Genomic DNA, 25,589 nt, shown 5'->3' on the forward strand with positions numbered 1-25,589 from the left:
ATCTTTTTCTTCACCAACACAACAGGGAAGCCCAGGGACTAGTCGACGGCTGGATGACGTCGTCCTTGAGCATCTGCTGGACTTGCTGACGTATGGCGTCTTGTTCTTTTTGCGACACCCTGTAGGCGTGTTGTCGAACAGGTCTCTCGGTAGGCTCGGTGATGATACGATGCTTGGCAAGCGGCGTCTGTTTCACCCACCGCCGCCACCGCCGCCGCCGCCACCGGTGTCCGTAACCAGTATCGCTCGAAATAAGAAAAAAAAAACGAAATAAGAAAAAATTCCAGGATGGAACGAGGTTCGAACCTGGGCCCTCTGCGTGTGAGCCCAGTATTCAACCTCTGAGCCATGCCGGTGGTTGAAACTGCTTTGCAAAAAGGCTCCTATACAGGCTTCGTGTCGGGAACGAACCACATTAGCATATGCAATATAGCGTGGTAGAAGAGTAAAATAAGCACCAAGCGTCGCACAACGCGAATTCTATAACCAGGCGTCACACAATGCGAATTGCGCAACGAGTAGGTTGTTGATTGCTTCCAACCCATTACAAAGGTCTCTGCCATAATTCTTCGTCGTCATCAGGCACAGCATCAACAAAGTGCGCATAATGCCTTGCATGCGTTTAGCAGATAGCACGGCTCTCCGTAGAATGACGAAAAATGGCACAGTGCCTGCTGCCCTACTTCTCAAAAATTACAATGATTTATAGCGTAGTGGGTTCCTCGCAAGTGCACTTGTATTGGTTGCCAAGGAAGCCCATAAGCGCATGATCCATTTCCTCGGGGTCTCAGTAAAGTTCTTCGCACCCCTCCCCCGTCTCTCTCCCACGTCAGCGTATGTTATACAGCATGACGGCAGAGGGAAATAGCGACCGGGCGTCACCCAGTGCAAATTACATAACTGGTGGGCCGTTTAAAGCTTCCAACCCATTACAAAGGGCTGAGCCGTAATTCTTCATCGTCATCAGTCGTCGCGTCAACAAAAGTGCACATAATCCCTTACAGACGTGTAGCTTGTGCCTCGCTTCTCCGCAGAATGACGAATAATGGCTTAGTAGGCGCTTCCCAACTTCACGAAAATTTGATTTATGGCGTAGTGGGTACCTTTCTAGTGTACTTGTATTGTAGCCCCAAGAGAGCTTACAACGGGCTCTTGAAACGCCGCTCTTCCAGCTTTCGCTGTGACTGTGCTGCGGTTTCAGCGCAGGCCTGGCGTTTTTTTTAGGAGCTGGCTCGCCAGGTTCTTAAGCTGGGGCGAAGTCCCGCGCCGTAAGCTCCATCCATCCGTTCAAAGCGTCGTGGAACACGAAGAGGAAGGCTACGCGCGTCTTGTCTTCCCTCTAGCTTGGCCGTTGAAAGCCTGAACACACGTACGCGTTGCAGCGTGCCAGCGCATGAATTTCTGACGCAGTGCCGCGCCCTCTACCTATGGGGAGAGAGGGCGCGTGGCTACGCGCAGCTGCGCGCCCTCTCTCTCTATAGTGAGAGGGCGCGGTGCCGCGTCAGAAAGTCCCGCGCTGACACTCTGCAACGCGTACGTGTGTTCAGGCCTTAATTCTCACAGGACGAGCGGGGAACGCGGTCGACAGGGGCGCGAGAGGGGGGATGCGTAGGAGAGGAGAGAGAGAGGTAGAGGGGAAGCGCATGCGCTGGCGCTCATCGTGGAGTTTCGCAGGAGATAATGAGTCGCGCGAGAGGGGGGGGGGAGCGCAGGAGAGGAGAGGAGGGGGAGGAGGATACGCAGCAAGCGTGGTCACGCCGCACACCGGATTGAACTGCGCCATAAGCTGCTTCGCATCTAAAAAAGATTGCGTAGTTTTCACTGGAGGTACAATGTTAAAGGTAGAGCGGCGCTGATGGGCACCTAGGTAGCCCTGGCTGTTGCTGTAAAGTGTGTTGTAAAGCGTGGTGGGACAGTTAAATAACGACCGGGCGTCACACAATATGCATTACGTAACTAGTGGGTCATTTGAAGCTTCCAGCCCATTACAAAGGGCGCAACCATAATTATTCATCGTCATCAACCGCCGCATCAACAAACTGCACATAATCGCTTACATATGGTACCTCGCTTCTCCGCAGAACAACGAATAATGTCGTGCTGGGTGCTTCCCAACTTCCCAAAAATTACGCTTTGTGGCGTAGTGGGTACGTTGCTAATGTACCTGCATTAGTAGCCACAGGAGAGTTTATAACGGGCTCTAGAAATGCCGCTCTTCCAGCTTTCGCTGTGACTGTGCTGCGCTTTCCGCGCAGGCCTGGCGTTTTTTCTTTCCTTATTCCTCTATTTCTTTTTTCCTGTTCTCTGTGTTTTTGTTATGTCCTTTTGTCTCTGTTTCTTTCTATTTCTTTCTCTCTCTCTATCTACTTGTTTCTCTTTCTAGGATTTCTGTCTTTTTTCCTCTTTCTTCCCTGCCTCCCTCTGTTTTTTCTCTTTCTATTTCTTTCTGCTTCTTTCTTTCTCTCTCTCTCCGTAGTTGTTCTCTCGCCTTCTATATTTCTTTTTCTTTCCATTCCTCTTATTTCTCTCTTTCTATGATATGCTTTACTCTCTCCCCTCCTCCTTTCCCTCCTCACCCTTACTTCCCTTTCCCACCCACTTGCTATACTAAACTTTACAAGGCTACGCTATGCTCTGGCCTGTATAGCCGAGTGATTAAGACAATCGCATTCGGATCCTCGGCACGCGGGTTCAAATCTCACCTCGCCCAGAATTTTTATTTCTCTTTATTTCTATTTTTTCTTTCTCTCTCTCTGTACTCGTTGTCTCGCCAACCAGAGTTATTGCCATTCGCTCCGAAGAAATCGGTGCACGTGTTCTCGGAGCGAAGCAGAAGATGAAGACAACGACGATAAAAAAAGGTGACGAAGAGAGCGCGTTCCCCTTCATGATATTTTCTCTTGGTGGCTTACGGACAGCTCCGCTGTTAAGAAAAAAATCCCACCATCTCCGCTAAAGGAGACCATGAGGCGATGCGAAGCAGCGTTTCGGCATGTCGAGCCCGCGTTTCAGAGGGGAAGTGGAGAGGGGGAAGATAGGGAAGGGGGAGGGGAGGGAGAAAGTGGGAAAGGCGAAGTTGGAGAGGGGAAGGAGATAGGGGGAAGTGGGAGAGTGGAGCTTAAGTGGGAAGTGGGAGAGGAGGAAGTGGGAGAGGAGGCACGTGGAGAGGGTTCGCGCATGCGCAGTAGGGGTGGTCACGCCGCACACCACCATCGGATTGAACTCCGCCATAAGATGCTTCGCATCTAAAAATGTTGCAGTGGCTTAGCTCGGCTATGCCAGGATGACGTAGCGTTAGCAAAGGTTCAGCTGATTGTTCTTGGCTTTCCTGATTGTCTAGGATTAGCTTATCACGCTTACTGCTGCTCCAACGACGCACACACGGTATACGTAAAGTCCCTATACCTTCGGAAAAGTACAGCTTTCTCTTGATCTACGCCGCTTCCTCCTCTCCACGCCTCTGATAGGGCGACTGCGGTCACGTGGTAGCGCGCGCCCTCTTTCTCGGTATTTTGTCTCCTTCGCCTCTCGGCGCCATGTTGAGCGCTCCGACGTGCCATGCGCTGTGTGTTCGCCCCATGTGAAGTGCACGAAGTTTGAAGCGTACGTGTGCATCTCGCTCGTATTGTCGCGATGCCGGGTTGCTGTGCTTTTGGCTGCCATAACTGTGACACCCATGGGAAAAAAGTTTTTTTGCATTCCGTGCGGAAAAGAAAATGCAGGTCGTCGCAAAATCTGGCTCCACAGAATCGGTCGAGCAAACTTCGAGCCGAGATCGGCGCGGCTTTGTGAGATAAGTGCTCGTGCGTTTTTACTCTTGACAGGCGTCTTGCTTTGCCGTGTGAGATATGTGGTGTATTACTTACTCAATGTCACGCGAAATTTCGTGTTATTTGTCATGCACCAATGCAGTCACTTTCTCGAGCAAGTGACTGTCTTGAACACCAGATGGTCGACATTTTCGGAGGCCTCCACTACGGCGTGCCTCCTGATCATATCACGGTTTTGGCACGTAAAACCCCACATATTAATAACTCTGAAAGAACGAATGTCGTGCACTAGAACACTAGGTTGTGTTCCACATATTCTACTAACCTTTCACTGTGATGTGCGGATAAAAGGGCGAAGACGGAGCGAGCGTCGGAATGAAAGTGCGATAGCAAAAAAAAAAGGACCTAGCGCGCAGGATTTATCGAAAGCAGTGCATTTGCGTGCAGCTCCTCTATCATATTGTCTAATTTGGCGAACCACTTCTGGGTGACAGTCAGAACTTTTTGCAAATTCGGAACATGAGTGGGGCTTTAGTTCAGCGGACCGCGGCTCATCGGCCGGCGTGTCATCATGAATTATCGTGTCACAGATTTAGCGCATAAGTTTCAACACGCTGCGGTAGTTGCAGCAGATGCCTGTTTGACGTGCAGTAGATCAAAGCAATAAATTTAAAATTTCAATTAAAGCGCAGCCATGCGCTTATTTTAATAAACGTTCATTCATGTTTAGAACGTTCTCCGACGCTTATGGTGTTTTGCTGCTGTGATAAGATTTCCACCTAACTTGAGTAAAGTGCGTTGGGGGGCTAGTTGGTATGACATAGAATGGTAAAAAACTGCGCGGTTGACGGAACACAAGAAGAAGTAGTGCACAGGACGAGCGCAGACTAACAACTGAATTTATTGAAGCATAAATCTTCCACTTCACAAAACTACGATATGATTATGAGGCACACCGTAGTGTAGGGCTCCGGAAATGAAATTTTGACCATCTGGTGTTGTTTAACGTGCACTGACATCGCACAGTACGCGGGCCTCTAGCATTTCACCTCTATCGAATTGCGACCGCCGCGGCCTGGACCGAACACGCGACCTTCGGGTGAGCAGGCGAGCGCCGAAACCGCTACATCACCGCGGCGGGCAGGCGGAGGAGAAGTAACATATGTGAAATGTCATGAAATTTTGATCGAGCACCTTCATGGGAATTGCAGGCATTGCTGCAGTTATATATGATAGAGATAGTTTATATGCACGGGAACTATTCCTTCCCAAACGGCGTGGCTTGACATCACAGCTGCCATCTAAATATTTCTTGCCGATGCAATAAGTACACGGGGAAACGCTGCGCTCCGAAAAGAACCGTAAACGACATGCAATTTGCTACAAATTGTACATTGCTTGCAGCAGCTCTCCTGCCCCGCCACGGTGGTCTAGTGGTTATGGCACTCGACTGCTGACCCGAAGGTCGCGGGATCAAATCCCGGCCGCGGCGGCTGCGTTTTCGATGGAGGCGAAAATGTTTGAGGCCCGTGTACTTAGATTTAGGTGCACGTTAAAGAACCCCAGGTGGTCGAAATTTCCGGAGCCCTCCACTACGGCGTCTCTCATAATCATATCGTGGTTTTGGGACGTTAAACCCCAGATATTATTAGCAGCTCTCCTGGCGCGCTGTAAGGGAATTAGATGGTGCGCACACCTACACCAACTGAGAAAATGAACGCAGAAATAATAGAGTCATTACACACAGCCGTATGCGAGACATGGCACGCGACCACGGCTGGACTAGAAAAGCGGTGGCTGAAGTGGCAGCGCCAGCGCGCAACCGGCCTGAAAGCTTCACGCGTCCGCGTGGCGCGTTCGAGGGGGCGCCGCGGTCGCGCGCGAGAGCGCGCAGGAGAGGAGGCGGCGGAGGGGAGAGCAGATGGCGGTACTTTTACGAAGTATAGGGGCTTTAGGTATACGTATTATGTGGCACATGTATATTTATTTTGCCGGGCAACTACTTCGGGATACGATGAGTTAAGCTTTTCCGCTCTTCTGCGCCATTGAGCAGCATCTGCGCTCTCCTTCTCCATGGCTATACCACACTGGCAAACGCCAGTCAGAGGCGCTATCAAGCGGCTCCAGTGCAGTGTCAGACGGCGACTGCACAGCGAAGGCGAACAGCTGCGCGCGCGCTGGCGCCAATACGTCTGCCACAGCTACGACGTCACTCCTCTGGAAAGTCTACGACGTCACTCCTGCGGCCGCGAGACGCGCGCGGCGGCGGCGCAGTGCGCGGGAGGTGCCGGCTCCGGTGCGTGACATCACAGATCCTCGCGCATGCGCAGCACGGCTCTTGAGGAGGCACGCGAAACGGGCTCGTCTAGGGCAGTGTAGCTAACGCTACAAAAAGTCACAGTTTCAGCTCAAGGGCAAAGCAATGAACGCGATAGCAACAAATTATAGTGTTATACGAAGTAAGGCTGGCAGCTAACACTTTTGGATCCAATCTCGCGTAACTCTACAAAACGCTCGGTGTAAGAGAATACGGCCGCTCCAGGGAGAGATGCTTTTTCCACACAGTGTCTTCGCGTTGAGAGCTCAGCGCGAAAGGTATGCGAGCCGCCCGCTGATGGCTGCCGAGATATCGCGAGCGCCAGCGATCGCGACCGCGCCCTTAGAATCAAAGTTTGAAGCCCCCTCCCGCCCCCCCCCGCGTCTTTTCATGCTCATTCAAGACGGGCGGGGCGTTTCCTCTCTGCTGCGACGGCAGGCCTCCCGAGCGGGGTGATGTTATCGCATGCACCCTCCGAGCGTCGGAGTTGGGCCGGCTCGTTTGATCTCAGCTTCAGCCGCGTTCATCGCCCCCGCTCGCGCCCTTCTACCCGCGGTACAACATATGATGAGCGGGGGTGTCATCAATTTGGAGTTTATATGGGAAATGACGGCAACGACGACGGCAAAAAAGTCGATAGTGTCCATATAATTGCTATCGCAATAAAAAATAACGCAAAAACGGAGAGAGCGCAACTGGCGGAGCGTGCTCACACGGCGCCGCTTGCCTCAGCATTGTGTGGTGGCGCTCCTGTGGCGTGATGCAGAGCACTGGGAGAAACCGGAAAAGGCAAGACGCACATGTAGATCAGCCGGCAAATCAAACTGACCATATCAGCGGCCGTGACTATCTTATGCGTTAATTGGTTGCTTTCTGTCTGATGATCCCGAAATTGAATAAATACCCTAACGTATCGTCTAATTAGCGCTAGCGTCATTGATTATGACCAATTTTTGAGTCTTTCAAAATGCCTCAAAAGCGCGCCTGAAATCCCAAGAAACTAGCGCCGCAATGCGGTGTAGAACCATACAAGATCACGTGCGCCCAAGTTTTTACGATGATGAGAGCGCATCTTTTAAATCGAGGCCCCGCGTGTGCGTGCAGAGTAACGATGGGTGTGCAGCAGTGTCAGTTAGGGTGCGGCGCAGCAGGCACATTCTCTCGGCGAAATTTCTACGACACACCCGCCTGTCAAGCATTCATTATACTGTCAAGAGTTTTGCCTCCTTAGAAAAAAATAACGACTCGGTTTAGGGAGTGAAGCCAACGTGCAAAAAATCACAGCATATCCACGGAGTGAATGGTGATGAATGGGCGAAGCTGCGGAGGTTCATCGGTAAACCGTGAATCTCCGTGAATTCTGCCCAGTACATCATGACCGACGTGAGATCGGGCGCGTTTATACTAAAGGTTCGATGAGTTATGACGACTTGTAGCTCACTTTAATTTTACATGTACGCAGTGAATTTTCATTCTTTAGAAAACCATTCCTTTAGAAAACATCTGGCGTCTTTCGTTAAGCAGCTGGCGTCTTTTCGTTTTGCTTTAGAAACATCTGGCGTTCTTTCGTTTTGCTTTTAGAAAACATCTGGCGTCTTTCGTTGGTTTATTTCATCAATCAACGGCGTTTTGAACAAAATTTTTATTGTTTAATCACGCACAGGATAAATCTCACCAGGCACTACCTTGGAGGTAAACAATGGCTGCTAATGGGAATGAGAGACAGAAGAAGTCGGCTTTTAGCTAACACTTACACTTCTACTTCTACTAACGTTTCCTACTGGAACATGCCAATGGCTGCTAATGGGGAATGAGAGACAGAAGAATTCGGCTTTTAGTTAACGCGCACGCTGCGAATTTTTTATTGTTCAACAACGCACAGGAAAAGTCTCCCACCGGCACCACCTTGGAGGTCAAGATCTGGTACTAGCGTTACGAATAGTTACGCACTACTACTACTACGAGGGACGAACGGGTGCCGCCTTAAGGAGCTTCGCCCCTAAAATGAGCAGTACGGCGGCTAAGAACAACAAACGATTTATTAAACGGAAATGATCGTCTTCAACGTCCATCCGCACTGCTCATAATTCTGTTCGCGTCTGCCGAATCTTGCATTCCATCGGGCTCGCGTTCTTTCACTACCCGACCCCACACACGTAGAAACACAAACAACGCTCCGCGCGTCTCGTCCCCAGTCAGACGCCCGTGTTAGCGCGTCTCACTTATGTCACCATCGACCTCCGAAGATGCAGCACAGTCCGAGGGTGCGTAAGGCGAACGTGCAATGCGTCGCGGAAACGCCTGTACAGGAGACTTAAATTGCATGCGCAGTCCTACCTAGAAGCTTTAACCCTTTGCGGTCCGTTGTCGGGCAGCGCCCGACAACGCAACACGGCCGTAGCGGTCCGCTGTCGGGCCCCGCCCGACAAGGGTGTTCGTGGTTTAAATTTTGCTGTTTTCTCACCGCGAGTCGCGCGCATTTTTTGTATACATGAAGGGCCATCTCTTGAGGAATAAGTGAGCTTTGTTTGTTGAGGTTTTACTTTTTTGACACTAGGGTGCAGCACTATGATCAGCACGGGGCCTAGAGCGTACCCACTCGCGCGCGCGGTTCGCTGAGAAGCATGGCCACGTTTTCACCGCGTGCGTTTTACGGCGGTGCTTTTAGCGAAAGCGAGGATGACTTTAGTGAGGAAGAGAATTACGTGCCTCCACCAGACAGTCATGACAGTGATTCGACAGAAGTGAGTGACGAAGACGACGACGGCGGCGGCGGTGGAAACCTGCAGTAATAACCCTGGCCTGCACACAGGGGAATGCTTTGAGCGGTATCATACGTTGCCCAAATATCACTAAAAGAGTTGCCTGCAGAATGCAGGAGCAAAAATAAATATCCTGTGCGTTTCTCTTCCACAGCTTGTGTTTTTATTCGCGGCGCCAGAAACTGGCGAAATAGTTTCGGACCGCTAGAGCCGGAAAGTGGGTAAAGGTTTTGGACCGCAAAGGGTTAATAAACGACCTTTGGAGCTTTCCGCGACAACGACATTCCTTGTTGCGGTACTTCAAAAGCCACCGGCGTAAGCAGCGCACAACTTTTCGGCCACATGTTGGCACGTAATGCAGTTGAGATCGTTGTTCCGAATTATCGAACGATGACGAGCACACGGCATATCATTCGATGCGGCGTGGAAGGCGCAGAATTTGAGGCGAACAAACCCGGACAATCGAAGTGAAGCCGTGGCTAGGCGTCGCCGCCAGTCGGCACCATGATGACAACACTGAGATCGCCGACGTGATCGTTATTAACGCATAGTCACTCAGCACCTGGGGCGTGGCCTGGGGGCCCGCTGGACGCGTGATACCGGTACTGTCGACGTCACAGGGTGCTGAACGCCCCGTTGATCGCTTCGTACGTTGTCGCCCTCGAAATAAAATAACCGCCAGGTAACTGACGCAATTGGTATTTCTCCAAAAAAAAAACTTATGCATGCCAGCCATCAAGTACAGGCCACAGCCCGAACTCGGAATTTTATGTCACTGCTCCCTTAAGACTAAGGTTGGCCCTTTATTTATCGATAATATTCGTTACCACTGGGACGGTACCTCAGAGAAACAAGTAATCACTCGAGGTTTAGATCCTGACGCAAGATTGACCAACCCATCTTCATCGTCACCCCGACTATCCCTTCAACCCGCCACAGATTTCACGCTTTTGAATCTTAATGCCAGAAGCATTATTATTGAATTCCCGCAATTATTTTCGCTGGTTTCCACATGTTCTCGTGTTATTTGCATCTCAGAAACATGGCTTCATGCTGAAATTCACGCCTCTGAATCCACGTCTCCTGGTAACATTCCTGTCCGGTATGACCGTCAGAATAGGAAAGGTGGTGCTGTCGCTTTGCTTTTACGTTCAGATTTTAACTTTAAGGTTTTAACAGGTCCTCCTAATGTTCAATAAGCTTGGTGCAAGCTGCTACTAAATACGCAGAACGTAACGATTTGCGGCATTTATTGCCCCCCTGTTGGCCCTAGCGATCTGTTTCATAACATTTCTCATTTAATTCAGGACCATAATCGTCATTGTTCAAGCTTAATTCCTCTAGGCGACTTTAATGATCCCGGCATTCTCTGGCCGTCCCTTATGCGTTCCGACTGTAGTACCCCTGTCTGCAAACATTCAAGTATTCGTTCCTTATCACATAACCTAATACAATGAGTTCATAACAGTACTCGGCAGAACTCCATACTTGACATAGTGTACATTAGTGACAGTCTTGCTCATTTAGCTTTCAGATATGACATGAAGGAATCACGGATCATAATGCAATTCATGGGCACATCCTAAATAAAAGCTTCAGTCATACCACATATATCATGCTTCACTAAGGCGGATAATCACTCACACACTAGCAGAAGGGAAGAAGATGACTTTTTTAAGGGCTCGTTTGTCTTCGTTTCACACTATATTAATGAGAACTAACAGACAATAATGCAAGGAAAGTATACATGATATTATTTGTAGTAATTAGCATCTAAATGTGAAGAAGGTCAAGTGGACGAAAAGATAACTTGCCGCCGGCAGGGTTCCAGCTTTGAAGGCAAGTCCACTTGTCGAAACGTCGGCGCGAGCACCCACTCACTGTTTACGATTTTTTTTTCATATAAAAATGGTTCTTTCGTCCTCACATTGTCCCATTTGGCAATGAGAACTGACTTTAATGACAGTAATGTTCGTGGCCGTTCTTCTGGTCTGTGGATTTTCTTATCAGCATATTTTAGGTAAGGCACCTAGCGTGAGTGAAAGTCGTTTAACCAAAACAAATGCAATGCTTAATACGTGGCATGCCGGAACACGCAGCATGTGAAATACTGCCCGATATGCCAAACAAACACAGCACGGATGCACATATTAAAGCATGCCTTATGAGGTACGTACAAGTGCTTGATGGTCGGTTTTCGATTCCTGAAATAACAAAAGCAAACTAGAAGAGTGCCTTATACAAGAGGTCTGTCATGCAGTGTTTTGGCGCTTTGTGGTGAGAGAGAGCATGTTTGGCCAATAAACATACATGCAGTTTTGAAACGTTGTAAAGAATAATGGGCCTTTGCGCAGTTACTTTAAATTTGCTTTTCATCCTATCACGTGCAGTAGTGGCTGCTGTGGATGCACCGACATGTTCTTCTCATGCGTCTAAATAAATTATTAGGTCACTCTTTCCCAGTTTGGCAAATATTGCACTTTGCTCTACAACTATAATTTTAGAAATTTTAGGTAATCCACATGATAGATGCAATGACAAACATTACCAGTTTGCAGTGATGAAAAATGATTTGCGGAGCACTGGGATTGTAGGTCACAATTGTAGGTCTTTCTTGAGCGCACTTGCTCCCACGAATATATATGCGAACTCAAGAAGAAACGTGTAAGGCATGTAGCGCGAAAGCGAAATAACCGCTGTTCATTAAGACCAACAGACAGGAGTCCAAGAGAAGGCAAGCGCGCGAGGGGGACTCGGAAAGTTAGGTGGGCAGATGAGATTGAGTAGATGGCAGAGATAACGGTGGCAGCAGCAAGTACAGTTCCAGGGCTAATTAACGAAGCATGGGACAGGCCTTTTCCGTGCAGTCGGCATAGTCAGGATGACACAAGTACCACAACGTTCAGTTTCGTACCAGTTTGCGGGAGTGTTTATATTAATTGTTCGTTTACTAATTCGCACCAATTATATCTTACATTTGAAGTTTGTAATGTTAACGCGAGAGCGTTAAAAAGCTCGTTTCGCACAAATTCTGGTGTCGGCGTCGTTGATTTTGAGCGAAAAACCAGCGTAGTCCGTGAGCTGAAATTCGGGACATATGCAAATAAGAAATAATGAAAAACTCCTGTTCGATGAGAATCGAACCCAGGACTTCTGCGTGGTCAGCTGGTGTACTACCACTGTACGAGGACTGTCATACGAGTACTCTCCTTAACGCGTGTTATATTGTGTGGCAGAAGCGTATAATGGCGCCAGCCGTGAAAACATGCATTGCGCACCGAGCGGTTGGTTTAAAGGCCCACACATTGAAAAGAGCTCAAGCATAAATAATCACCACCATCAGCAACAGCATCAACAAAGTGTGCAGCGGCGCAACAGCACGTGTTGTCTTACAGACTCGTAGTGGGTACTGCGGCAATTCTCTAAAGGAAGAATAATTCAGTAGGCACTCCGCAACTCTACTTGCCGCGGACATTTTATGATAGCTTCAAATGATATAGACGTTTCTTTCCTTGCATCATGGTTGAGGTGTGCAGCGGTGCAGCTGCGCCTCTTTCCCTAAAGACGCGTAGTGGCTACTTCCACAGTTCTTTGATAACAAAGCTTTACCATTTAGACGTGCTGTTCAATCACGTAATTTCCATAATGATTTGGCATCACTACCTAAATACTGAACAACAGACCGGACACACGCCATCAAAACAACGTGACAGCCACAGGTTGCGTACACCGACACATCCCCTAGAATAGTTTGAAGCGGCCACTGTTACGCACACAGCCATTGCTTTCCTTTCGACCCGGTTGAGGTGTCCACCAAGATGCAAAACCAGGCTAGGCGATTGAGAGGGCGATGCGAAAAAGTCACAGTTTCACCGCAATGGCGACGCGATGAATGCAACAAATTGTAATGCTATACGAAGTGAGGCTGGCAGCTAATTCTTTTGGATCCGTGTAACTCTACAAACACTGGTGTAAGAGAATACGGCCGCTCCAGGCAGAGATGCTCTTTCCGCAGAGTCACTTCGCGTTGAGAGCGCAGCACGTAGAAGCATATACGAGCGTCCGCTGACGGCTGCCGAGATAGCACGTGCGCCAGTGATCACGACCGCGCCCTTAGAATCAAAGTTCAAGGTTGCTGATTTCCATTCACTGACAACGCTGCTGACGCCGGCACCGCATTTTCAGTGACACAGGCCTCTTAACGCTGTCACGGTAATATTCCCAAAGTCTGGGTTCATATGGACTACGAATAACCTGCGGCGCATACCACTATACCACGGGCCGCAATATGCGAATATGTGCCAAAAGTGGCTCGATGAAAAGGTTTCATGACGTATGCAACAGAGAAGTGACATTCATGTCATCACCAGCGAATCGTGTTCCTCACAGACCCGTGACCTGTTATGGCAATGTTCGTATCTACCAAATTAAGTAGGTGGCCACGACAGCACCAAGACGTAGATAGGATAGATAGATAGATAGATAGATAGATAGATAGATAGATAGATAGATAGATAGATAGATAGATAGATAGATAGATAGATAGATAGATAGATAGATAGATAGATAGATAGATAGATAGATAGATAGATAGATAGATAGATAGATAGATAGATAGATAGATAGATAGATAGATAGATAGATAGATAGATAGATAGATAGATAGATAGATAGATAGTAGATAGATAGATAGATAGATAGATAGATAGATAGATAGATAGATAGATAGATAGATAGATAGATAGATAGATAGATAGATAGATAGATAGATAGATAGATAGATAGATAGATAGATAGATAGATAGATAGATAGTGTCAATGTTTACTTGGCTTGCTAAGAAATGCTTCGCATTTAATACATGCACACTTTTGATATAGGTTATACTCTAGATGCGATGTGTGCGAGCAGTCACGGACGCGCGAAATACAAATACATTAAAAGTTGCGACATTAGTGCTGTGCAAGCTCAGATGAAAGGGTTTCTTACTGCTGTTCGGTGGAAAGCAGTGACAACGGAATGCAAGTACGTATACAGTTGAAGCAGAACAATTCAACACGAGCTGCACCCTTTAATTCTGAGGAAAACAATGGCAATGAGGGCGCTCAAGCTGTCGTATTACTTTCTTCCAGTCGACTATGGTGCGAGGAAAGAATAGAAACCTCAAGCAATGATTTTTTGTGTGAAAAGGAGTTAGGCAAAAACTAGCGCCTCGTCCTTGCAGGGTAGCCAGAAGTAAGGGAAAGAGGTATTGGCTACGTTGACTTCATAATGGCCGTTATTCAGTTTATACGAAGTCTTAGGCCTTGAACAACTGTACATTAATAATAAAGGTGAAGGCTCAGCTGTGTTTACAAGGTCCATAACTGAAGTGCTCGAATAGTTATTCTACACGAAACGCACCGCTCTACTTTATACTTTCTCTAACATCTCAATGGTAGTGTTAGCACAAAGGTCTCATATGATCACGGCGTAATCGGAGACTGGTAGGGCAATTGACGTGTGCGCTGAAAGGTAGACTGAAGGAGTAGAATGTTGCACAGCACGACAAAATGGTGCGAAACAATTTCACTCGTTTTAACATCCTCGCACTTCAATACCGCGTCAACCATCAGCAAAATGAAATGTAATCCGCAGTAGTCAGCCTCATCATCGCGTCAATAATTCATACATATCTGTCACTTTCATAAACTACTTGGTGATCCTGTACTCCGGCAGGAGCCTCTCTAGGTGGCCAATTCGTTACTATCTCACACAGTGACGCCATACGAAAGTTGAGATTCTGCCACGCAAAAACATGTTTTCCCCATCTCTCCGTAAACTTCTGATGACATAGATGGCGTTGCCACCTCCATTGATCTTACTCTTCAGTCTGACCGTTTCAAAGATTCCTTATGCGACTTTCTCCAGTTTTCTTAATGTGTTGTTACATCTCCACACTTACTTTTTGACCCCATCTTTTGACAAACATTACATTATCGCTCTGCGTGACACCCACACATACCATGTTATCCTCTTTTTATTTCGCACATCGCTGTCCTTTCACTTAATTTTGCTGGTACTCTCTAAAAGTTACTCTGTACAATAATTAGTCTTTTCACTCTTCTTTTACATTTTCACTCTCCTCCTGTAATGCCTATGGCTCAAATAACTAGAATGAAGAACGTGAATACGTGGACATCTGCTTATTTATTCAATTTTATCACTATAAGAACACGACACACCGAATTCTCGGCTGTCTAGAGGAAGTCAGCGTCTTCGACTCAGTGGTGAGAAAATATACCAAAACGAGACGAGCACACCAATGAATGACGCAATCGACAATTTGGTACTTGCTTTTCATAAAACAAAAAGCCTGGCTGTTGTGTGTCGCGGTAGCCATCTGCATACGGAAATGTATAGATCATGGTATTGCTGTCATTAAATTCTGTGATGTCATTGCACGTTAAGAAACACCAAATGGCGGAAATTTGCGGAGCCTTTAACTGCGGCGTGCCTCATAATCATATCGTGGTTTTGGCAGGTAAAACCCTAGATATTTTTATATTATTATTATTATTATTATTATTATTATTATTATTATTATTATTATTATTATTATTATTATTATTATTATTATTATTATTATTATTATGTGATTAATTCCACGCAACTGATTTCTGTTAGCTGTATTATCCCGTGGCTGCAGCGCCGAAAGATATCAGCAGCAATACCAAATAATAAATCATTAATATCAAACATAAGGTGACCTACATACTACGTACAACTACATACTGATCGAGATGCGCTTACAGAAGCTACTACATGAAAATGTTGCTCTTACACTTTCGTCACTGCGTAATAATCAGCAGTTCGTAAATAGCTGGACCCATTTTTCGAAATATATCTTGATTTCAAGCACATCGCTATTAGCGGCGTCCAAGTACGTGAAGTCCTAAAAAGCCGCATTGTGCCATTGTATTTGAGAATCTGAAAACCACAACATATTACGCACTTTTTTTAGTGATTCCCGACAAGATTTTACATTGAAGACTGCATGACGCATGAAAAAATTTAACTTGTAAATTCAGTTGACTAAATTTTACTTGGTACATTTTACGGAAGGTACAGTAGCCTAAGCTGCAGCAGTACTCGTTGGCTGAGTCTAATTGAAATGTGAAATGCCGCAACGCACATCATAGCTAGCACAAGGTAATACAGTACAGTGAGTCATAAGTTCAATTTCTGCTAATATCTGTTTTAGCTTACGATATGAGCATCACAAAAATTGGGTTGATTCATTACTTTAATATCACACACGCACCTGAAAATAATTACTCCTTGTAACATGACCGATTTATTTTTATTTTTATTTCGAAAATCCACCTAATAACCTTCATCTAGGGTATTGTGTATTAATTACGTAATATTATCGATGAAGGCGCAAACATTCATAAAGTTTATTCATAATAAACATTACGAATAATTAGTGAAATAAGTTGCGACTAATAGGCAAGCAATAACTTCTACAATAAGTGATTAGAAATAGGCAGGCAGTTAAACTACTGAATGTCTTTAAAATGTGAAAAATGCATATAGAAAAACATAGCATCAAGATATCACTAAATAAAGTGCTACAATGCATGTACATGAGAACGAACCCTGAAATAATGATCAGCTAGTTATTACTCAATATATAATGTCGAATTCCACAAGAAGTAACGCAACTACACAAGCAAAAAGAGAAAGTTCCTATGAGTGCACCAAATATTAACAATTTGGAAAATTTTGGCAGATCCTACGCATTGTGAGAATTGATTACGAGCGGAGCTCTCGGCGAGCAGCAGCCTGTTCCGGATATTTCTGGCACAGGCTGCTGAGTAGCACCCTTTACCGCATTTTTCTTTGCACGAATTCCTACACGCTGTCCCGTTAAGATTTTTTAAAGTCGGGGTTGATACACACTGTGAATCACCTGTGGCTCATACACGTATAATACGAGCCGCGGTATGCTGGTATGGGCCACACGTGACTGGTGGAAAGGATTTCATGACGTAGGCGGCAGGGAAGTCATGCTATTTTTGTCATGACCTGCGAATCGTGTCCGTCGCAAACTTCCTCTACTTCTCTATGTTTTAACGCGACGGCGTTAAAGAGCTCGTTTCGCAGAAATTCCGGTGTCAGTGTCGCCGGCGGCGGCTTCTTTGGTTTTGAGCGAAAAAGCAGCGTGGGCCGTGAGCGAAAATTCGAGGTAGATGCAAATAATAATATGAGGCAGAGGGAGTCCGTACTCTGGCTTTCTTTGCGGCACGGTTTGTGTGTGTGTGTGTGTGTGTGTGTGTGTGTGTGTGTGTGTGTGTGTGTGTGTGTGTGGTGTGTGTGTGTGTGTGTGTGTGTGTGTGTGTGTGTGTGTGTGTGTGTTGTCGTGTGTGTGTGTGTGTGTGTGTGTGTGTGTGTGGTGTGTGTTGTGTGTGTTGTGTGTGTGTGTGTGTTGTGTGTGTGTGTGTGTGTGAGTGAGTGAGTGAGTGAGTGAGTGAGTGAGTGAGTGAGTGAGTGAGTGAGTGAGTGAGTGAGTGAGTGAGTGAGTGAGTGAGTGAGTGAGTGAGTGAGTGAGTGAGTGAGTGAGTGAGTGAGTGAGTGAGTGAGTGAGTGAGTGAAGAACGAGCGGAGTTACGGGGGTTTGGCGCACGCTCTCAGCGCTTTCTCTCTTTTCTCGTCCCAGTGAGCGTACTGGAAGCTACACAGGGAGGGATGGCACGGGGAAAAGAAGTTACGTCAGCGCGCGTCGTGAAACGCGATCGCTCTACCACTGTGATTCGCGTGCGCAAGTGTGGCTACCGTGTAAAGTTAGCAGACTGAGGAGTGCGGCACCAGCAAGTGGCGGAAGCCCGTGGCAAGAATAGCATCTGATCCGAACGCTGCTCTCGATTGATGTCGGCTATCGGCCAATGAAGATGCTGTCTTTTGCGACGCGGAGAGGCAGATACGCGACGTCAACTGGCAGACGTCCCGCCCACCGACGAGAGTGAGAACCGGCCTCTGTTTGAAAAGAGGGCGCCTGAGAAAAGAGCAATTTCGCGCTCCGCTTGCAGCATTTACGCCGCGCACGACTGCGTTTCGCGCTCCGTTTCCAGCATTTACGCGGCGCGCACGACTGCGATATTTGGCTTAGCAGTTCATAGCTGTGTCAGCTTTCCGCAGGATGTGTTTCTAGATGCGAAGCAGATTTTGCTCGGGGCTGTGTCCGGCGGTGGCGTCCGCTTTCTACCACCTAGCATAGCCATCTGAGCATCGCTTGCGCCAAGTAGAATGTTCTTCCTGTTGTTCTTCGACCACCTTGATGGTGATACGTGCAGCGCACTTTAGGGTATCGGGCTGCCGTATGCTGTCCTAGCTTAGCATAACGCAGACAAAACTATGTGTGCTGGCACGCGCTAGCGCGTTCGGGCCGTTGTAAGGGCCTGGGTAGGGTAAGACGCTGTCGCCTCTCTCCCTTACACTCTCTCAGCAATGACGTGATGGCGTCTGGGAAAGAGATTCTTCAGACGCGCGATAAACCCGTGTGGCGTGCTCCAACAAGAGTTCAGGACGAGTAACAGCAACAGCAACTACAGTGAATTTATGGTGGGATCCAATTGCAAGGACGCGTTAACATCGGGCAAGGTGCCCGTGATGAACGGAACTTTAAGTCGACACATAAGCTGCTTCGCATCCTCACATGGTTCCCTTTAGTGGGAGATGGTGTAAATTTGTTTTCATCAAGCCCAAGGGGTGCTTCATGACCCCTTTATGGTTCCCCCCATTTCCATTTGTACATACCAATGTAAGGAGACGACCACGAAAGCGCCACAACGCAGGCGGCTGCACAGACAGACAGACAGACAGACAGACAGACAGACAGACAGACAGGACAGACAGACAGACAGATAGACAGACAGATAGATAGATAGATAGATAGATAGATAGATAGATAGATAGATAGTAGATAGATAGATAGATAGATAGATAGATAGATAGATAGATAGATAGATAGATAGATAGATAGATAGATAGATAGATAGATAGATAGATAGATAGATAGATAGATAGATAGATAGATAGATAGATAGATAGATAGATAGATAGATAGATATGATAGATAGATAGATAGATAGATAGATAGATAGATAGATAGATAGATAGATAGATAGATAGATAGATAGATAGATAGATAGATAGATAGATAGATAGATAGATAGATACGGTGAAAGTGCCTTTGTTTCGCTAAGAATTGCTTCGCATTTAATACACAAGAAGCGCTCGTGGAAAATATTAAACGTGTTATGGCGAATTCCACTGGGAGATCCGGAGCGACCGCCGAAATCTTGGAGCGAGCACTTGGATTGCACCAAGCCAAATCTGCCAGTGCAACACGTGAATTTGCCGCGTGAGATCACTCCGGAAGTTGTTTGTGCATACGTCACGTAAACCGGCTCCGGAAACTATTTCTGGTTCCGCTGTGTGCGTTCCCATGGGTCGCCGCTGGAAAGCGCGCATTTCGACCATGCAGTGGCGTAAAGCAGGCGCGCAGTTTTCTTGTGTTGCGCTGACAAATATGGGCACGAGCACATAGAAATCTCTTCTTCGACGTAGGCGACAACTCCTTCGACGTAGCTGATGATGTTCGGGCGCGCGCATAGCGGGTCAGGGAGCATTTTTTTATACATCATTTCGTAGAGCACGCAGGGTTCGTCGTCATCGCAGCTGCTGCTACTGTCAGAACTTGTGATCTCGCTATCGCTTAGAGGAAGAAGCAAAGTAGCAGCTCGTCCAGCAAAGTCAAACGACGCCATTTTAGGAATGTAAACAAGTGCACAGGGTGATCAGGCACCGCCTCAAAAAACGCTGAAGACAACCTAGTTGCCCGACTGTACCGGAAATGACGGCATCACATTGCCGGAGTTCCGGCGAAATCCGGCTGTGCAAGACGGAGCAACGCGGAACGCTCCGTCGCGGAGTGGATTGCTTCGAATCTGCCAGTGGAAAACACGAACTTGCTCCGAATCAACCAATGGAATGCAGATTCTCGGCCGCGGAGCACGAAAACTTGCTCCAGCTCGACCAGTGAAATTTGCCATTAGTTTTAAAGAGATTGGTCGTTGACACCAGGTCACGTGGTGTCGCTTTTGCTGCTTTCCAAACGCAAAATAAGAAACAGGAAAGGCAATGAGGATTGCCTTTCAGCGCCTGTAAGAATCTTAGTAGGGGTACAGTGGTTTAAAAATAGGAATGAGAAATGGGATGAAGGAATGGGATAGGACCGAAGACCTCTATAAGAGAGGAAACAGTTGATTATATAAAAGAGGGGTATCAGGTTGGGCGGACCGATGTTGGTATTTCTTTTCAACTGTAGTGGGGTAAGCCCTGCGGTCAGACCGGAAGCAGAGGACGAGAGGGAGAGTGGTTGTATGTTAAAAGACAGGTGGAGCCATTCAGGAGCGGGAAGACACTGTAACCTCTGGGGTCTGTAAGAAAGTGTATGAAGTTCTAAATGCAACGTATCGGCTGTAATGAATTCTACCTCATGCGGACGTCAACTTTAGGTGCCATACAGTGCTGGGCAGTATCGAAGATACACGTATCTTAGATACTCTCTGGGTATCTTGTGTTTTTATCGCCATACGTCTCGCAAGACCTGTATCAGTGTCTCTATTTCCGATACATGAAATAGTGTATCGGGTAATTTAAAATACAATATACTACGATCGCATGACCACCATGCGAAACAAAAAAAATGCCCCCACCTCCCCGAAGGGAATCGTGAGGGGGGGAGGGGAGGTGATTCTTGAAAGGAAGAAAGAAATGAAAATGGAAATTGGGTGTGGAGTGTACGATAACTGTCTCTCAAGTGAGGACACCTCAACCGATACACTCACGGAGGATTGGGGATTAAAGGGACAGTGAGAGTGAAAAGAGTATGGTAAAAGAAGAAAAAGAAAGGTATGTGTGGAAAAAACAGTGAGGGGGTGGGGGGGCAGGAGAACGGGCGTCCGAGTCACCGTGGTGAGCGGCTAGAAAATTCGTTCGACTAGGCCGGCATCCTCGAGAAAAGCGAGTACGGCCGCAAGGGCTGATCGGCGACGGTGCACGTGGCCGGTGGGATGGAGCAAGTCCTGTAGGGTCGCACACGGCAGTCCGACGAGGCGGTACTTCATGGCGAGCCGCTTCCGCGCAGTGTTGAGAGGACAGTCAAACAATAGGTGGCACAGGTTTCGATCGCGCCGCAATCGGTGCAGTTCGGTGCAGCGGCGCCGCGAAGACGATGCCTGCGTTCCGCGGGCCACACAGAACCGGTCCTCAGGGCAAGAAGAAGCGTGCGCTCGCGGCAAGTGAAACCAGTGGCTGGGATGGGTGGAGGGGTGTGTCCGGAGGCGACCCGTGCGTCAGGATGCTCGCGCACCAGCTCCCGGCGAAGGTTGTTGCGTGCCGAGTCGAACGAGCTGGCGTAATCCGTCAGCGAAGTCTCGGCGGAGTGTGCTCGTTTTGCGAGTTCGTCTGCAGCCTCGCTGCCCGCGATGCCGACGTGTGAAGGGAGCCACTGAAGGACCACATCACAGCCTCGTTCCTGGAGGGCCAGCAGGCTGAGAGCGGCACGCTGAGCAAGAAGGGGGCCTCGTTCCTCCCTCGCGAGCTGGCGGAGGGCAGGTTTCGAGTCGCAGAAGATTGCTGCGCTCGTGACGGCCGGCGAATTGCGCAGGAAATGCGAATGCATTTCTTGCGCCGAGAGAGGGTACCGTTGCCGTCAGACATTCGCCTTCACCGACTTCTGCCATCGCCTTGAGAGGCGCCCAGCCAGCGAACGGTCGAGAGTGAGGCGCGAGCGGACGGGAGAGTGGGGCGCAGGGGGGAGAGAGAGCGAACGGCGAGAGAAGGAGCGGCGAAGCACTGCACCTGCCCTCTCCTACACTCTCTCGCACCACATGCTCCGGTCGCAGCTGTTGCTATGGGAGAGGGCGCCGCGGACAACGCCGAATGCCTGACACAGCCCGACTAAGAAATGCATTCGCATTTAAAACTCACAGGGTCCATTATGCATTCAATTAAGACGACTCCACGCGAAAGCCATCTTCTTTTTCTTCTCAGTCAATGTGTTGATCCTGTCCCATAGCCCTGGGAAAGCCTTCTGCAACTAACGTGGTTTTGCACTGCCTTCATGACCGGGGGCACCTAGGCTAGTTTTGCGCTGCCTCCGTTATTGGCCCATCTTAGACCGAGGAAGGATGTCATGGGATGACGTCACCATATGACAGTGCCGTAATGAAGACGTCACACTTTGTCAATCCGTGACGTCACTGTGACGTCATCTGGTGGCGTCATCACGTCATGATTTTTTACGCCACTCGTGTTCACGCCGCTGACGCTGGACTAATGGGCAAGTTATGAAATTTTAATTGAATAAACGTATGAGCTTGGGTACTTCTCCAACTTATTATTTTTTGTAATTTTCAATGCCAAATAATTAGAGGGTAACTCACAGTGATTCATCGTAACGTTTATCGACCGACCTTATAATGTTTACCGAACTTGGTCCGACCGCACCAATGTTTCCAATCAGCTTTATTACTCACAAATGTTGGATGTAATTATTATAGAATAACGAACTGCCACACTTTTCACCATTCGCAGATTCTTTTTCAATTCCCATGCCTTCTGATTACCTTCGTTACCGACTGATTATCAGATAATTATTGAACGATTGACTTTTGATAATGTTCTATTTTACCGATTTCTTTTTCTGGTCTGTCCATTATATCCTGACTATACACGTCCACTAATAAAAGCATGATGCATATACCTCTGTACTTTGGGTTGTAAGCGCGTCAAGTTATTGTCGCTCTTTTTTTTTTCGTTGTGATAGCAATTATACAGACACTCTCGACAGGTTTTTGTCGTCGTCGTCATGTCCCGGGTATGTATATGTATGCATAAATGAATAAGAGACACAAAAAAATATAAATCAGACGAAAAAATTTTGGAAGCGCGCCGCCGGGATCCGCACCTGCGACCCCTCGTTCCGCAGCGCGCCGCTTTAAACAACTCTGCAAAGCGTCACTTTTTTCCTTTCTCTACTGCCTATCTACCGGTTGTTTAAAATACTAACGGCGAGCTATTTATATACACCATTGAATACTGGTGGTAAGCAGATCACGGTGGCACGTGCTTCAGCGTGTGCAGCATCACCCGTGAGATTGCCCGTATGGCGCGCTTTAAAACAATGCTCCTAGATTTTGCTTCAGTTTGAAAACTGCCCTTGAGACGCGCACTAAAAAGTGGCCCAGTTCTGTACTCACGCGCAATGTGGAACGCCGGGTAAACGATGCGTCGAACGCCACCGCGCAGCAGCAGACGCGAAGCGGTCACTCTACGCGCCGAAGATTTTAAGAAAAAAAAAATATCTAGGAACGTTCGCTTGTAGCGCGCTGCTCAAACGCGAAGAAGTAACAACTGTGACAGTTAGTTCACGCCTGTGCGTTCTTTTGGAGCATACTTCCTTGTGTTTGAGCAGCGCGCTGCAATTGTCGAGCTGTTACCGTCCGTAAGTTCGTGGTCATCCTGCGTGTGTTTTCGTGAGTCCTTTGCGCTTGAGCGGCGCGCTGCAGGTGTCGAGCAGCTTGGCGTTCTTCTTGTGACATTAAAATTTGTTGTTATCGCATTCATTGCTTCGGCTTTGCGGCGAAACCGTGACTATTTTTTTTACGATTTTGCCGGGGAAGTAGTGCAAATAAGATTACTCATGAAAATTAAGATTTTCGTCTTGAAGGCGCACTCCGATGTATGTATCTCTAGGGCACTAACATTTACTTCCCAGCTTGAGAAGCCAAATAGCCTATTTTTTGCTTACACAAATTACTAACAAAACTTTCTTACCAAGCAATAGCGGGCCCTAAGTTAAAGACAAGTAGCCCTTTCCTATCTTCCCCTGGCTGATTCTCTTTTTTGGTCCATTCAGACTATGCAATTTAAATAGAGGGTTTGCTCAAATTCACTAAAATGTATCAAGAGTGAGAGTAAAAGGTGCCTATAGGTAGTGTAGCGAAGCTTTCATTTCGTATAACCTGGTGACGAGTTAAGTATAATTTATTCACGTGGAAGGATCCGCATCCTATGCGCCATTCCTGTCAGCAAGTCCTGCGATCGCAGCAGCGCTATCTCAAGAGCGATTAGTAGTATGTGAGAAATATATCATGTTCTGAAAAATTCGTTAGCATCAAAAGCCATTTTCAACTACCGCAACCAACAAGCCGCTTTCTCATTGTATCTATGAGAGGGTGGCTTGGAATGTTGTTATGCTTAATTTGAAGATTTGCATTTGTACGTGTTTGCTCTATCTTGATATTTTATTATCATTTTGATTCAATATTTATCGTGGTGTTCAGTCGGAGCATTTCCGCTTATGTATTCGCTAAATGATGTTTTGCTGAAATCCATGTAGATATATCACTGCAACGCCTTGTATGTGTTTAATGTATCTATTTATTGTGCTGACTTGTAACACAGTCCTGCCTAAGGTCTCAATTCCAGACCGGCAGCACTTGCGATAACTAAATAAATAAATAAATAAGAATGTCAGCTTATTTTTTTTTCATCTACTTCTGCATTTGTGGACAATCACCAATTACGGCAAAATGAGCAATAAGTACCTGGTCAACATAACTAACAACTCATGTATTCAAAGACTTTAGGTGCACTAACCATGTTGGCATCTTCATAGCTGAAGGCTTCATAGGGACTGGAGTATTTCCCGTCGTCAATGGTTCCGATGGCCGCAGTTAGGTAGCAAAAATAAAACGCTGTAAAACGTCATGTTCACTCGGTATATTTTTGATGCTTGAAGTGTTTTATAGCAAATATTGGGAATAAACTTATACCGAGTGTTTCATGAAACACTTTCAAAGATTTCCAAACCAAGTCATTTTGAGTAAAAAGTTAAGGCAGGTTGGCGCGAGTGGTTCCAGGCCTGAAGGAAGCGCGGAGCGGAGCGGGCTCATTTGTTTCTCTTTCTATTTCTCGCTTCCTCTTTTTTCTATCCCTCTCTCTACTTTTTTCTTTCTCTTTCTATGATTTTCTTCCACAGCTTGCACTAGTGGCGCAAGGCTGGATCCAATAGTGAAGCTATAGTTCGACCTAGCTAAGTTTTGCTAGAAATGCCAAGCGGTTGCTAGAGACGCTAAGTTTTTGCTGGTAGTACTAACTATGGCTAGATTCGGCTATTTTTCTCCGGTTTCGGTCGGTTCCCCACACTACGCACGTGTCACTTTGTTTTGGCGGGAACATTTCGCGTTACTAGTTTTTACTTAGTTTGGGCGGCGACATGTCACGTGACCAGTTACGTGATGTCAAGTGATTTTGGTCACGCGTCTAGCTTTAGGTTGTTTTGGCGGGAACATGTCACGTGACTAGATGTTGCGTGGTTTTGGAGGGAAGATGTCACGTGACTAGCCGTTACGTGGCGTTACGTGATTTTAGTCACATGACTAGTAACGCGGTTTGTGGGGGGAATATGTCACGTAACTAGCTGTTGCGCGATGTTTTCATTTTCGTCACGTGACTAGCTTTTAGGGAGTTTTGGCGAGAACATGTCACGTTACTAATTACATGACGTTACGTGATTTTAGGCACGTGAGTAGTTACGTGATTTCAGTCACGTGACTACATGTTACGTAATTGTAGTCCCGTGTCTAGCTGTTACGTGGTTTTTGGTGGGAACATGTCAACACAGTTTA

The 25,589-nt window shown here is 47.2% G+C and overlaps 1 protein-coding gene across 1 annotated transcript in view; it reads right to left on the reverse strand.

Annotated features, from left to right (window-relative positions):
- Window positions 1–25,589, reverse strand: part of LOC119373982 (uncharacterized) — a 49,768-nt gene that overhangs the window by 19,378 nt on the left and 4,801 nt on the right. The window contains exons 2-4 of the mRNA XM_037644043.1: window positions 24,559–24,656; window positions 15,671–15,816; window positions 11,027–11,053 (exon numbers count right to left, since the gene is read on the reverse strand). Of these exons, the coding sequence (XP_037499971.1) occupies window positions 11,027–11,053; window positions 15,671–15,816; window positions 24,559–24,656 (271 nt within the window). The remainder of the gene's footprint in view (window positions 1–11,026; window positions 11,054–15,670; window positions 15,817–24,558; window positions 24,657–25,589) is intronic.

Source organism: Rhipicephalus sanguineus, chromosome 11, assembly GCF_013339695.2.
Source record: "Rhipicephalus sanguineus isolate Rsan-2018 chromosome 11, BIME_Rsan_1.4, whole genome shotgun sequence".
Classification (NCBI taxonomy): domain Eukaryota; kingdom Metazoa; phylum Arthropoda; class Arachnida; order Ixodida; family Ixodidae; genus Rhipicephalus; species Rhipicephalus sanguineus.